Source organism: Schistocerca cancellata, chromosome 4 (assembly GCF_023864275.1).
Source record: "Schistocerca cancellata isolate TAMUIC-IGC-003103 chromosome 4, iqSchCanc2.1, whole genome shotgun sequence".
Lineage (NCBI taxonomy): Eukaryota > Metazoa > Arthropoda > Insecta > Orthoptera > Acrididae > Schistocerca > Schistocerca cancellata.
Genome location: NC_064629.1, coordinates 505,143,761 through 505,156,470, shown reverse-complemented (window position 1 = coordinate 505,156,470; position 12,710 = coordinate 505,143,761). Strand labels below are relative to the sequence as shown.

Genomic DNA, 12,710 nt, shown 5'->3' with positions numbered 1-12,710 from the left:
AATATCTTGTATTAACCGCTGTAAATGATGCAGGAATATGGCTGGCACACTAGCAAGCTTGCCCAACCGTCCACTGACTGCGCTGCGTGTGGCCTCAGGTTATCCGTTCGTAGCGTAAGCCTACACTGGGGAGCCAAAACAAGATGATCATTGCCATGACGAGAATGAATGTCGCCTGGTGGCGATACGGGCATGTGATGCGGTAAGGAAAGTATATAAGTTAGGCATAGACGAATGGGGATCCTTTCACAAAGAGCACATTTTCTTTTTTCCCACTGATGCCTGCATATATGTCCGACGGAGCATTGCATTGTACTTCTTCACAGCACAGGCGCAGCAATTCCATATCTATGGAAAGCGATTGAATAATGGTGAAATAACGAGCAAGTGAGAAGGAACTTGACGTTCAAGCCTCATCAAATCACACAAAGCTGGGATAGGAGGCTCTCATGCTGTGTAAGGCAGGATAGAAGGCGATATGTGTACATTGTTGAACACAGGGTTCTACAGCAGTCGACTCAGATGTGCACCCATATTGAGCCAATTAGGAATGCAATGGGCACGGAAACTGTCACCTGGACGGGTAAATCACGTTTGTTGATACACCAGGTTGGTGGTCGTCTCTGGATACACCATCATCCAAGCAAAGAGCTGCTCAAAACATGCACGCCATGGAGGGACGGTAGGGACAATTATTACGCTGTGGTGGACATTCAGCAGGACTTTCAAGGAACCCTTCGTAATACTCGAAGGCATGATGGCAGCTATGGAACATTTTTCCATACGTGAACATTTTTGCAGACCACCTGCATCCATTTATGTTTGATGTCTTCTCCAACAGCTATGGCATCTTCCATCAGCATAACAGTCCGTGTATTTCTCTGCAGTGATGTGAGGAGTATAATAGTGAACTCATGTTGATATCTTGGCCACCAGATTCGCCTGATCTGAACTCCGTCGAACTCATATGGGATGCAACTGGGTGCTAACTCTGCGCTCACAAACCACCAGCCCGTAATTTACGGTAACTGAGCAACCTGTGCATACATATCTGATACTATACAACTCTGGAAACATACCAACGACTAGACTAGTGCATGCCACGCAGGATCCTCGTTGTATTGAAATCCAAAGGTATACAAAAGCGCCATGAAGCACCTGGTCATAATGTTTTGGCTCAACAATATAAACAAAGGTGTAAGCAAAAAACTGTTGGACTCCGCTGTGTTATGTTACTTGACAACAGTGATAACTAAAGGAATAATTGATTGGTACTAGATTTAGAAAGCGTTTACAACGACGAATTGGGTTAATTAGAGTTATTCGAGTAAAATTTAGGACTATAGCCAAGCCTTTCGTAGTTACAGTTCAGACGAAATATTTCTCGTATTTTCCTCGCAAAAAGCACATTCGTTGTGCTAAATGTACAGATACTAATACTTGTATACACAACGAATAATTGAAGTAGTAGGCAATTGCCGCTATTAAAATAATTCATTTCTGTACGTGAAATAGTCTTATATTTTACACGTTGGCCATTTTATAATGCTACTTATAGCTGATTAAACCACAATGTAGAGCGATATCAGCATTCACTAGGTTTGTTTCTACTATTAACGAGCATTGTATTACGTGGATATTATCCCAGTCTCAGTGATAGTGTAAAACTGAGTATATTTTCCCCTCCCTCAGCAAGCACAAGCAGTCTCGCCGCTAAGGATATAGTTGTATCAGATGAGTGATAATGATAACGAATCAGCACAATGAGCAAGCAGTTGGAATAAGACCACACAACGGGTGGGATGACTCATAAAAGTGGAGCAGAATGGAAACCTTATCGTGCGTGGACTGTCACGACGAAGATTATTTCCTTGCTTTATTTTAATAATTTATTTTACGCAGAAGGCAACTTTGCCATTTATTTCACAGGAGGTTCGGGAGTCAAGAAGAAACAGTTTACTTACCAGCATTCATGTGTCTCCACACCACATCATCACTTCTTTTACAAACAGCCAGAAAAACACAAACTCAATCTATATCTCGTCACTTCTATGCATGGGCTTACACACTCACAGACACCAACATAAAAATCCACACAAGACAGACACCCAACGTACAATCTCATGCGGTCGTACATGGCAGGCACACTCAAGCTCTCTCTTTCTCTCTCTCTCTCTCTCTCCCTCTCTCACTATCTCACTCTATCTCTGGTCCACGCACGCACTCCTCCCCCCCCCCCCCCTCCGGCCGCCACCCCCTCCCCCCACCCACACACACACACTAACGTGCACTAAAGCAAACACACTGAAATACACACCACCAAGAAATCATGCATAAACGAGAACATACACACAAAGTCTACCAAAACATCGCTCTCACGAAAACGCAATCCTATACCCACATGCAACCACGAACACACAATCTCAGTACGCAAGTTGTTAAGATAGTAACAGGTCGTCATAGTGGAAACGAGCAATCGAACGGGAATTCACCACACCTATGGTCTCTCCAGCCACGTGCAATGGGCAGCTGTTGAACACTTCTAGGCAGAAAGAATACAGAATTTATAGGTTTCAAATCGTATAACACGGAAGGAAATATCCTTTATATCGCAACTTACAAGGCGTGATCAAGAAGTTTCCGTTCGAAGGCCCTGGAGTCCAGAATCGGTATGCAAATCAGACAAAATTTTCATGAGCATTGAGGTAATCATAACACCGACGCACCAGGTTCAAGATACCCGTTCGGTATAACACCGTGTCCTGCTGCCTGTAGAAGCCCGTAACTGCCTGCTGCACATCCTCATCCGACAGGAATCGTCGAACCTTCAAGGTTGGGGCACCATCCCACAATCGTGATTTTCGGCAGACATGCTGCCCCGTACACATTCTTCATTCTCCGACGGATGTCTGCCAGTGTTTGTCCTCCGGTAGCCAAGAAAAGAGTAACAGGACATTGGCCCTGTTTGGATGCATTTGGTACTAACGTCGGTGCAGTTCACGTTTCCGCATTTACCGCACACTCGTTGAAAAGACACATATGCCACACGAATCCTTTTCCTACATGTCGGTGCTTATACACTCGCATCCTAGTCACGTTACGTTGTATGCTGCAGCATCACTCTCAAACGAAATCTTTTCGCTCGTCCTTCATAGTTCTGCCTTGACTGACGGCATTTTCTAAAAACATTCCTACTTTCATCTTTCTCTACCTGTTGAAATGACCAAGCGATTTAATTTGCACTTCTGACCAATGGTATCAGAGAATAAACAGCACGAAAAAGCAATAGAAAATGGCTCTGAGCACTATGGGACTTAACTGCTGAGGTCATCAGTCCCCTAGAACTTAGAACTACTTAAACCTAACTAACCTAGGGACATCACACACATCCATGCCCGAGGCAGGATTCGAACCTGCGACCGTAGCGGTCGCGCGGTTCCAGACTGAAGCGCCTAGAACCGCTCGGCTACTCCGGCCGGCGAAAAAGCAATAGAATTTCAACTCGTCTTCAGCAGGTCCACCCAACAGAAGTTACAGCAGCGTCCGCTGCTACTCAATGCAAAACATATTTAGCTGTTCACACACATTTTTCAATCTTCAAAATGGTTCAAATGGCTCTGAGCACTATGGGACTCAACATCTTAGGTCATAAGTCCCCTAGAACTTAGAACTACTTAAACCTAACTAACCTAAGGACACCACACACACCCATGCCCGGGGCAGGATTCGAACCTGCGACCGTAGCAGTCCCGCGGTTCCGGACTGCAGCGCCAGAACCGCTAGACCACCGCGGCCGGCTTTCAATCTTCGCTTGACTTGTTGCGAGACTTACAGACGATACCGTTGAACATTTCTGTACGTCTCATGCCATTGCATTCCATTTTATCTCATCTGTTTTAGACCTGTTATTGCGTTTTTAAGCATCCATCTCATTGTGTTTTGGAGGCGTGCGTGAATACCGCAGCGGAAGTGAGGCATTTCCAACAGTTCCCAGCGCATTTTCTCTAGTTCAGATTCAGATGTTTTATGCAAGCATACAAGTGTATTCCACAGTACTGAATGACTGGAGAGGCAACATCAAGACAACGCACCAGCACTGCAGCACTAACATCCGTGCTATGCACTCCGATTCCCTACTAGCAAACGAGACGTATGGAAATGTTAGTTCCATGTGTCATACCCTTCTACCATCACGCACAATGTGACAGATTTGTTATTGACTCCTCCTAAACTCCATATTTAGCCAAGTATTTCACATCTCAGTCCAATGCTGTTTTCAACTGAGACTTCCAGCAATTCAGACTCACTACAGGGACATACAACAATTGGTAGAAACTTCACAGTTCCGTGTACCATAAAACTACAGGTAGACACAATGTTCAGAGTTCTTCTGCATTCAGTGTTATCCTCAGAATACTAGCCCCTGCACATAGGTGACACATAAAGTGTGACTAAAAATATCGGTGGTAGGAACCAGGCATTCAATATTCATCACATACGTAACATATACAGGCCTGACAAAAAAGTGAAGCACCCAGAACGTGTGGTCGGATATCAGTGTAACATCTTACACATACACCCCATCGGCTGGTATGTATATAATTAGAGTTGCATTAGTGTTGGTCTCTTTTGTGTAGTCATCAGTCTTCAAGCTTCCGGTAAACCACGTCTGACCTCCACAAGGAAGGATCGTCATACTGTGCACCAAGCACATGTTAACCCCTTTACAGCTGCACCTGCCATCCGAGAACAAGTAACGGACTTCCTGCAACATTCTCTGTCATTCCTCACCATTGGTCAGAGACTAGCAGCACACGGACTTGGGAATTACTGTCCCATGCGTTGGTTGCCGTCAACGCTACAGTGCAAATGACTGTGTGTGGAAATGGTTCAAATGGCTCCGAGCACTATGCGACTTAACTTCTGAGGTCATCAGTCGCCTAGGACTTAGAACTAATTAAACCGAACTAACTTAAGGACATCACACACATCCATGCCCGAGGCAGGATTCGAACCTGCGACCGTAGCGGTCGCTCGGCTCCAGACGGTAGCGCCTAGAACCGCACGGCCACTCCGGCCGGCACTGTGTGTGGAGTGGTGCCATGATCGGGATAGATGACTGTTGATGAAAGACATCACCGATGAATCACGTTCTGCACTACCCTATACGACCATCGTCAGCGGAAACGATGGAGTGTTTCGGAGAGGCACAGCGGTGTTACTCCTAGAGTAGGTGTGAGGAGCCATTGGTTATGATTTCGAGTCGCGGTTTGTAGTAACTGAGGGGACGACGGTACATCGTGGATATCCTACGTCCTCAAGTGTTACCTCTCGTGGGACAGTATTGCGGTGCATTTTCTTTTACAAGACATTGTTCTTTTACACATAGCACATGCCTCTATGAACTGTCTGCGTAATGTTGAGGTGCCCCATTGGCCTGCAAGATTCTCAGATCTGTCTCTGACAGAACATGTGTGGGGCCAGCTTTGACGTCAGCTCCATCCCAGTGACAGTATCCAGGACATCAATGACCAGTTACAACAGTTGTGAGCCAGTTTGCCTCAGGAGAGGATACAACGGCTTTATGACACGCTTCCGAACCGAATCAGTACGTGCATCAAGGCCGTAGGAAATGCAGCATCATAGCGATAAGTGGGCGCGTAAATACGCTCAGTTTTGTAATCACTGAAGTAACATCACTTACCCTCTTAACTCGTGAAGTTTTATTTCGTTTCCTCCTCTCCTTGTAGGTGTTGCTGTTGCATTGCGTTCTCATCATAGTTCTGAGTATAGTTGCAAAACTACCATAGGCTACTAAAGATTATCGTTAGTTAGCGTAGACTACGGTAGTTTTCGTAGTAGCCTTCGTTAATTAAGATCCTAACCAAGTTACTTGTACGTTAGGTTTGCTGCACACCTACCCGGCGTTACCTCATTTCGATCCCTTTGTTCGCGTATGCGATAAATGTCTTACTGGATTCCTCTAGAAACCAGAAACGGTGAACAGTCTAGAAACTGACTGAGGATGTATAAAGGACCGCTTAACTTACGGAACATTTCTTTTCTACAAAGTTATCATCCTGTCTGTTACTTAAAAATATACAGCACTTATAGCAAAATTGAAACTGTCAATGTTAAATTCAAGTTTTATGGGGAAAAATTGTTGATTTGTAATGTGTAACAGAGGAATGTTGTAGTAAAAATAAGAAAACGAAACCAGACTAGTTATACGGCGCTAAAAACGCAATTTCCTCAAAAAAAGGTAATATAATAGAGCCAAAAAAGAGAAACATGTCAAACTTCGCTTCATTGCTTTGCCGAGCTTACATAAAACACGTTCACGTTACTTATAAACAATTTTCGCACTTATCAATAATACGAGGAAACTCTTGTCTTTGATCATGATGGAGAACTTTCTGTTGAGTACAAAGTAACAACAGCAATTATATAAATTTTTTAATGTTCGTGCACGTAAATTTTTCTTGCATCAGAAGTAATTGCTTCCCTTACACGAAAGCGCAGAAGGTACACCATCAACTGATTGTTGTTACCTATAAACTACAGCTTATATTTTGTAAGGATACAAAATACATAATCGGCTAAAACTGTACGATGTGCGGCTCTAATTATGTGCAAAACAAACAAACAAGAAACAAGGAGAAGTGGTTGACTCCCAGTTTCTCTCTCACACATTTGTTTATGTTTCTTTCCCTACCAGTGCTACCAATACTTCTGGTAATCCTTCCATTTACTACGTCATTGATGTACTGTGCCAAAACTACCGAACAATAGTTTTGGTTGACTGCAACTCTAGTTCTGAGTATGAAGTTCATACTTGGTCAGTGATAAATGTTTATTATCTCTAGAAAGTTCCTTGGATGGCAAGCTACTTAAATTTTGTTGGGTGGATCATGGGATGTTAGGTAATGAATGAAAGGTTTTTTTCTTTAATTCGGAACAACTGCGTATGAAAAACTACAGAATGTGTAGAGGAGAAACAGGAAACATTTTCCTACATGACAAAAATGTAATAAGTGCACCGTTTCCCCGGTAGAGGTTCACGAAGGTGTTGCCGTGGGTGGTGTTCAAAGACGGCGTTGAAACTACCGTGTGATGACTATTGTTTTAGAAGTATTGCTGAAAATGTCCTCTGATTCATCCGTTTAAATTAATGCACAACTGGCATCTGCGTGATAATGATTGTCTAACACACTTAGTGATTCACAAATAATGGCTGCAGCTTCAGGAAAACGGGAGGACAGCTCTTCTGCAGTATCAATCGGGGTCTTGTACACCAAATGTTTCATCACTCCCACAAAAAGAAATCCGTAGAAGTGAGGCCGAAAGAACGTGATGATCACCGCATTGGCCCACCTCTAACGATCCAACAACTGGTGAAACCATTGTCTAAATGTTCTCTGACGTCCACGACAAAGTGTGGTGGGGCCCGGTCATGCTGGAACTGTAAAGGTTTTTTATACTAAACCGCAGAGAAAGACAAGGTAAATCCCTTCACAAACAGCGTAAGTTAGTAGATAAAGCCCAATCAGATGGTCGTGAACAATACCAGACCACAATTTTATGGTAAATCTTTGTTGAAGCGGGAACATACGAACTGCCTCAGGATTTTCTAACTCAAAGACATTTCACCGTCATGTCTGACCTTTTCTGAAGATCATTTGTTTGAAGACCTGCATAGATCTCTAGCGCGGAAGCGGTGCACGTGCGACATTCCTGGCAGAAATGGAATTGTTTCTTTTTATCTTTTCTAAATACTGCAATTTTTTTATTAATAATTGTTTTGCAACCCGTGTACAACCATCATCTTATAGTTTAATTACACGTTGGAGAACACCATTCAGCAGTTTGGCAATGTATTCCTTCAAAATAGCATTTGCAGGTTTCGTTTCTGTGCCGGTGCCCGTAATTTAACGGTTAGACTTTTTCCTAGACTCGCTCTGGAAAACAGATGATTGTTTCTGGAACCATCATCAGCAGCTAGCCGATGACGTGGCATACAACCAAACCTCTCAGTGGTATACTTAATAATTATTTAATTGCTAATTTATATTTTGTACTTATATGCAAATCATTAAATTTAGAGCTCTGGTATATCTTAGCATATGTGAAGAAATTTGGCGAAACCTCTTCTGTACCTGTCCTCTGTCAAATGTGTATCGTCAAGATGTGGGAAGCCATAATTCTTTGGTTTTCGATGCTCAAACAACAAGCGTGTTAGGAGAACAAATTATAGGATTGACATCCTCCTGTTATTGCAAATCAGACATTTTTCTTAAGCTAATTTTGTTACCCGACTATGTTTCAGCATATCTGTGCTATCGGCAACTGTGTATAATAATTTATTGAAATCTGAAAATACAAAATTTTCATTCTAACACTTGTGAGTGAAAATAAAGCCTAAATATTGTTTTGCATTTTGTGGTCTTTTGCATTAATTAATGGTTAGGCTTGGAATTTCATTAATTGCTGGGATAAAATGCCATTTCCTACAACATGATTTCTTTTGGTGTAGATAATTGGAAAAGTTAACTAAACCTAAATTCCCGCTGTAATTTTGTTGCGTAAAAATATTTCGTGAGTAATTACGATTTGTGCCGACATTCTTATCTATATGTTCATGGTCCGCCTATGAAGGTGGATTTGTAAAAACACTCAACAAGCGTTTTTTAGTAATAGCACTTACGTTTCTTATGTACGAACTTCAAATGCAATGTTTATACTCGTTCTTATCCGCAGCTACGGTCGATTTTCGATATTTTCCTGCTACGTCTTGATTTTAGATATTTTCCTGCTACGACCATCACCAGTTATTTTACTCCCCAAATAGCAAAACTCCTTTAAAACTCACATGATACTTCCAAATAATGTTGTTTTTAGAGCTGGTCGGTGTGGCCGTGCGGTTCTAGGCGCTTCAGTCCGGAACCGCGGGACTGCTAGGGTCGGAGGTTCGAATCCTGCCTCGGGCATGGATGTATGTGATGTCCTTAGGTTAGTTAGGTTTAAGTAGTTCTAAGTTCTAGGGGACTGATGACCTGAGATGTTATGTCCCATAGTGCTCAGAGCCATTTGAACCATTTTTTGAACTTCAGTCTTCCTCTTGTTTCCTTAAACGTTCTCTCCATCCCTCTCTCTCTCTCTCTCTCTCTCTCTCTCTCTCTCTCTCTCTGTATGTGTGTATGAGTGTGTGTCTGTGTGTGTGTTTGTAAACGTCTCCAAATGGGGCGACATCGAGATGTCACGCGTCTTCGTACACACCGCACAGAAACGCCAAACAACAAACAAGATCGCCTTTCGACATCGTTTATAAATATTACAACCTCTGCTCGCTCTCCTAAACAGTCAGCAAACAAGCAATTTATTTTAACACAACGATCGTCATCATCGCTCTTAACGTTTAGTTGAGCTTTGTACGATAATGAAACATCTTTGGTATTTGAACACAGCAGATACATGGCCGTGAACAATACCCGACCACAATGTTCTGGCAAATCTTTGTTGAAGGGGGAATATATTCCGTCGCCGTCCTCGTCACACTGTTTCTGAAATTATAATAGTCACAAGCACACACACGGGAACTCATGTACTCGCACACTCAAATCAATCTAACCTCAAAACAAATATATATGTATATATATGAAAGACTGATTAACGATGAAGTCATTGTAGGTGTAAGTACTTGATGTGAATCAGCTACCTTCGTTATGAGCTTAAATCGTTTTGAGTGTGTGAGTACATAAGTGCCCGTGAGTATGCTTGTGACTGTTATAATTTCAGAATCTGTGTGAAAAGTGGGACGAGGACGGTGACGGAATATGCATCAAGCAAATGGGTCTGCAGTGTTCAAATACTGCATCATCGTGGAAAGCTCAAATGAACGTTACAAGCGATGATGACGATATTGCTACAGGTGTTTAATCGTCAGCGGTCGGTATATTATGCAATACTTTCAGTATAATGTACAACAAAGAATATTCTGCAATAAAAGTCTGTAATGCTATGACTGGGCTACTAGGAAATAGATTAATGCGTTTAGTCCATGCACTTGATTTACCTCAGTGCTTCACAAAACTTTTGAGCTATTAACTGTCCATTTTAAACAAATTAGTGAGTTAATCAGTGTTTTTCACTTCTTTTCAGATGGATATAAACTTCCGGCCGGCACACACTGTATCGTGATGCCTTTATTCATGCACTTGAATCCAGAACTATATCCAGAACCATACAAGTTTGATCCGGACCGTTTTACTCCTGACAAAATTCAGGGACGCCATCCATTTGCTTACTTGCCATTTAGTGCAGGTCCTAGAAATTGCATAGGTAAGAAATTAATAGTGTTCACTTCAGTACTGTCAACCGTTTTTAATTATTCGTATATAACTGTTTTACTTCTCCCATTCCAGGTCAGAAATTTGCAATAATGGAGGAGAAGATTGTGCTATCAACTGTTTTAAGATCTTTCAGAATAGAGTCTCTTGAGAAACCTGAGGACATTAAGCTTACAGGGGAACTTATTCTACGGCCGAAAGATGGAATCCGTGTAAAACTTACTAGGAAGCAAAGAAACAGTTCCTGAAAGAGCATGTCCATGATTTATTCATAAAAAGTATTTTTTCATAGAACTCATTTTTACACTTATCCGCTGTGGATATATTTAATCACTGACGGTGGATGTGTATGTAATCTGGCTGAAGTATAAGTATGTTCTGTTAACCTATTTAAAAAAAGGTGGAAAGTATATACTGTGTTTATTTGTTAAAAGTATTACATCTTGAAAGACTAACATACAAACTCCCATACTTGCAGTCATATCTAAACTTGTTCTAATGTTGTCAGGTGTTTTTTGCACTCATACCATTGACACAATCTTCATAGTTTTAACAGAATATTATTCAGTAATGATCTGTTTACACAAGAAAAATACGAAGAGTAGTTAAATCCTTTTGAAAACTTTTACTTGCCCGCTACTGAATGTGTTTACAACCACAAATTTTGCTCAGGTACATGCTGATGAATATTAGTGTCGTAATACAGGATTCACAAGCAGAACTATAAACAGAGTGAGACGAGTCTCAGATATTCCTTCAGCCTGCTCTTTGTGTTGATTTTATAAAAGCAGCTAAGAATACTGGCACACTAACGTTTAGAAGCTCTTTGCTTCTCAATTTTTCGAACAATCACGTCTCATCCAGTAATTTTAGTGTTTATAAGTCTTAGTTTGTTGAAGCACCCTTTTATCCTAGATTTAGCGACACCATAAAGGCTATCTACGATTCCCATAATCTTACACTCGAAACAGAGATATCATAACTCAAGACATTATGTTTTTGAAAAACTGTGACAGCCGTAACTATTCTGACTCAGAGAGATGGCGCAGCGCTTAGCACACTACTCTCTCATTTGGGAAAACGACAGTTCAAATCCCGTCCAGCCATCTGGATCTACGTTTACCCTGATTTTTCGTTTTCACTGATTTCTCAGAATCGCTCTAGGAAAATGCCTGGATGGTCCTTTGAGAACAACGATGCCAATTTCCATCCCAGACACTTACATAATCCGAGTTTGAGTTTCGTCTCTAATAACCGCATTATTGGTGGGACATAAACTCAAATCTACTTTCCTTCTTCCTTTTTGTAACTGTTTGTTCCACAGCATAGTAGTATATTTGATCCATCCAGATAATATACAAAGATCTACCCTGGCAATAACAGAGGCAGAGCAGAATGAGTCAGTAACGAGGCAGAATTCCAGCGAGAAATAACTGTCGATGATGCAGCTACAAATACGAAAGCCATTGCGACACCCTGAATGACCTAAGGGCTCTAACCAACAACGTAGCAGAATGACATTATGGCGATGGAGGCATATCATCATATTAGTGAGTGCACGAAGTGTCACAAGAAAGCTTAAGGTGGATGCAAGAGTAACTCTTCGTTATTCTGACATGGCAGAAAGAGCGTCCGAAAGGTGAAGGTATGAAATTCTGAAGCGTCCAATACAGCTGAGCGAACGAGAAGAGCGGGGCGAATGATGTAATAGCCACCTCATTGTAGCAGAGCACATGAGCCCATCCTGCATAAATACTGCGTCTGTTCTGGAGACGTTCTGTTCAATTTGCAGCCATTCTGTCGAGAGGCGAGGCCTACGTCGGTTGACCCTCTCGTTGTATAGTCGCTTTTGATCTACCATGGAGCAGCAAATCCTGTCTGGATCGACACGTTCACTGTGAGCTGCAGCGCCAACTACAAGGTCAAGAGTGATGGGGAGCTGTGGCCATCACCATCTGGCAAGTCTTCTGGAAGTCTAACTAGCAGGATTTGGGAGCAGATCATGACCTGTCATCATGTGACACTGCCTCGGTTCCTGTGGCGGACTTGGATGGTGACAGTCTCTCTCTGTTGACAGGACTCTTCTGCATGGCTTCAGGTACTCTGAGCAGAGCTGGTAGATGCCTTTCCTGTTTGCACTCTACAGAAACCCTGACCATCTTCTCTGGGAAGCTTTTGACCACCTTGGGCAGTGGGCAGGCTAACGTAGTGGGGAACGGCCTCGTGACAACATTGGTGCTGACAGCACCAGCTCTGCCACCACTGCTATCGCTATGGGCCACACTCTAGTCAGCACATACTGGTCGGGTGCTTACACCTTGTGTTCCCACCAGCGCGGCTGCGTGAAAATTGGTACATTAACTA

General features: G+C 42.4%; 1 protein-coding gene across 1 annotated transcript in view; it reads left to right on the top strand.

Moving 5' to 3' along the window:
* LOC126184708 (cytochrome P450 4c3-like) overlaps positions 1–10,756 on the top strand; it is a 151,890-nt gene extending 141,134 nt beyond the window's left edge. The window contains exons 11-12 of the mRNA XM_049927228.1: positions 10,159–10,338; positions 10,422–10,756. Coding sequence (XP_049783185.1) covers positions 10,159–10,338; positions 10,422–10,594 — 353 coding nt within the window. The 3' untranslated portion in view covers positions 10,595–10,756. The remainder of the gene's footprint in view (positions 1–10,158; positions 10,339–10,421) is intronic.
* Positions 10,757–12,710: the final 1,954 nt, after the last annotated feature.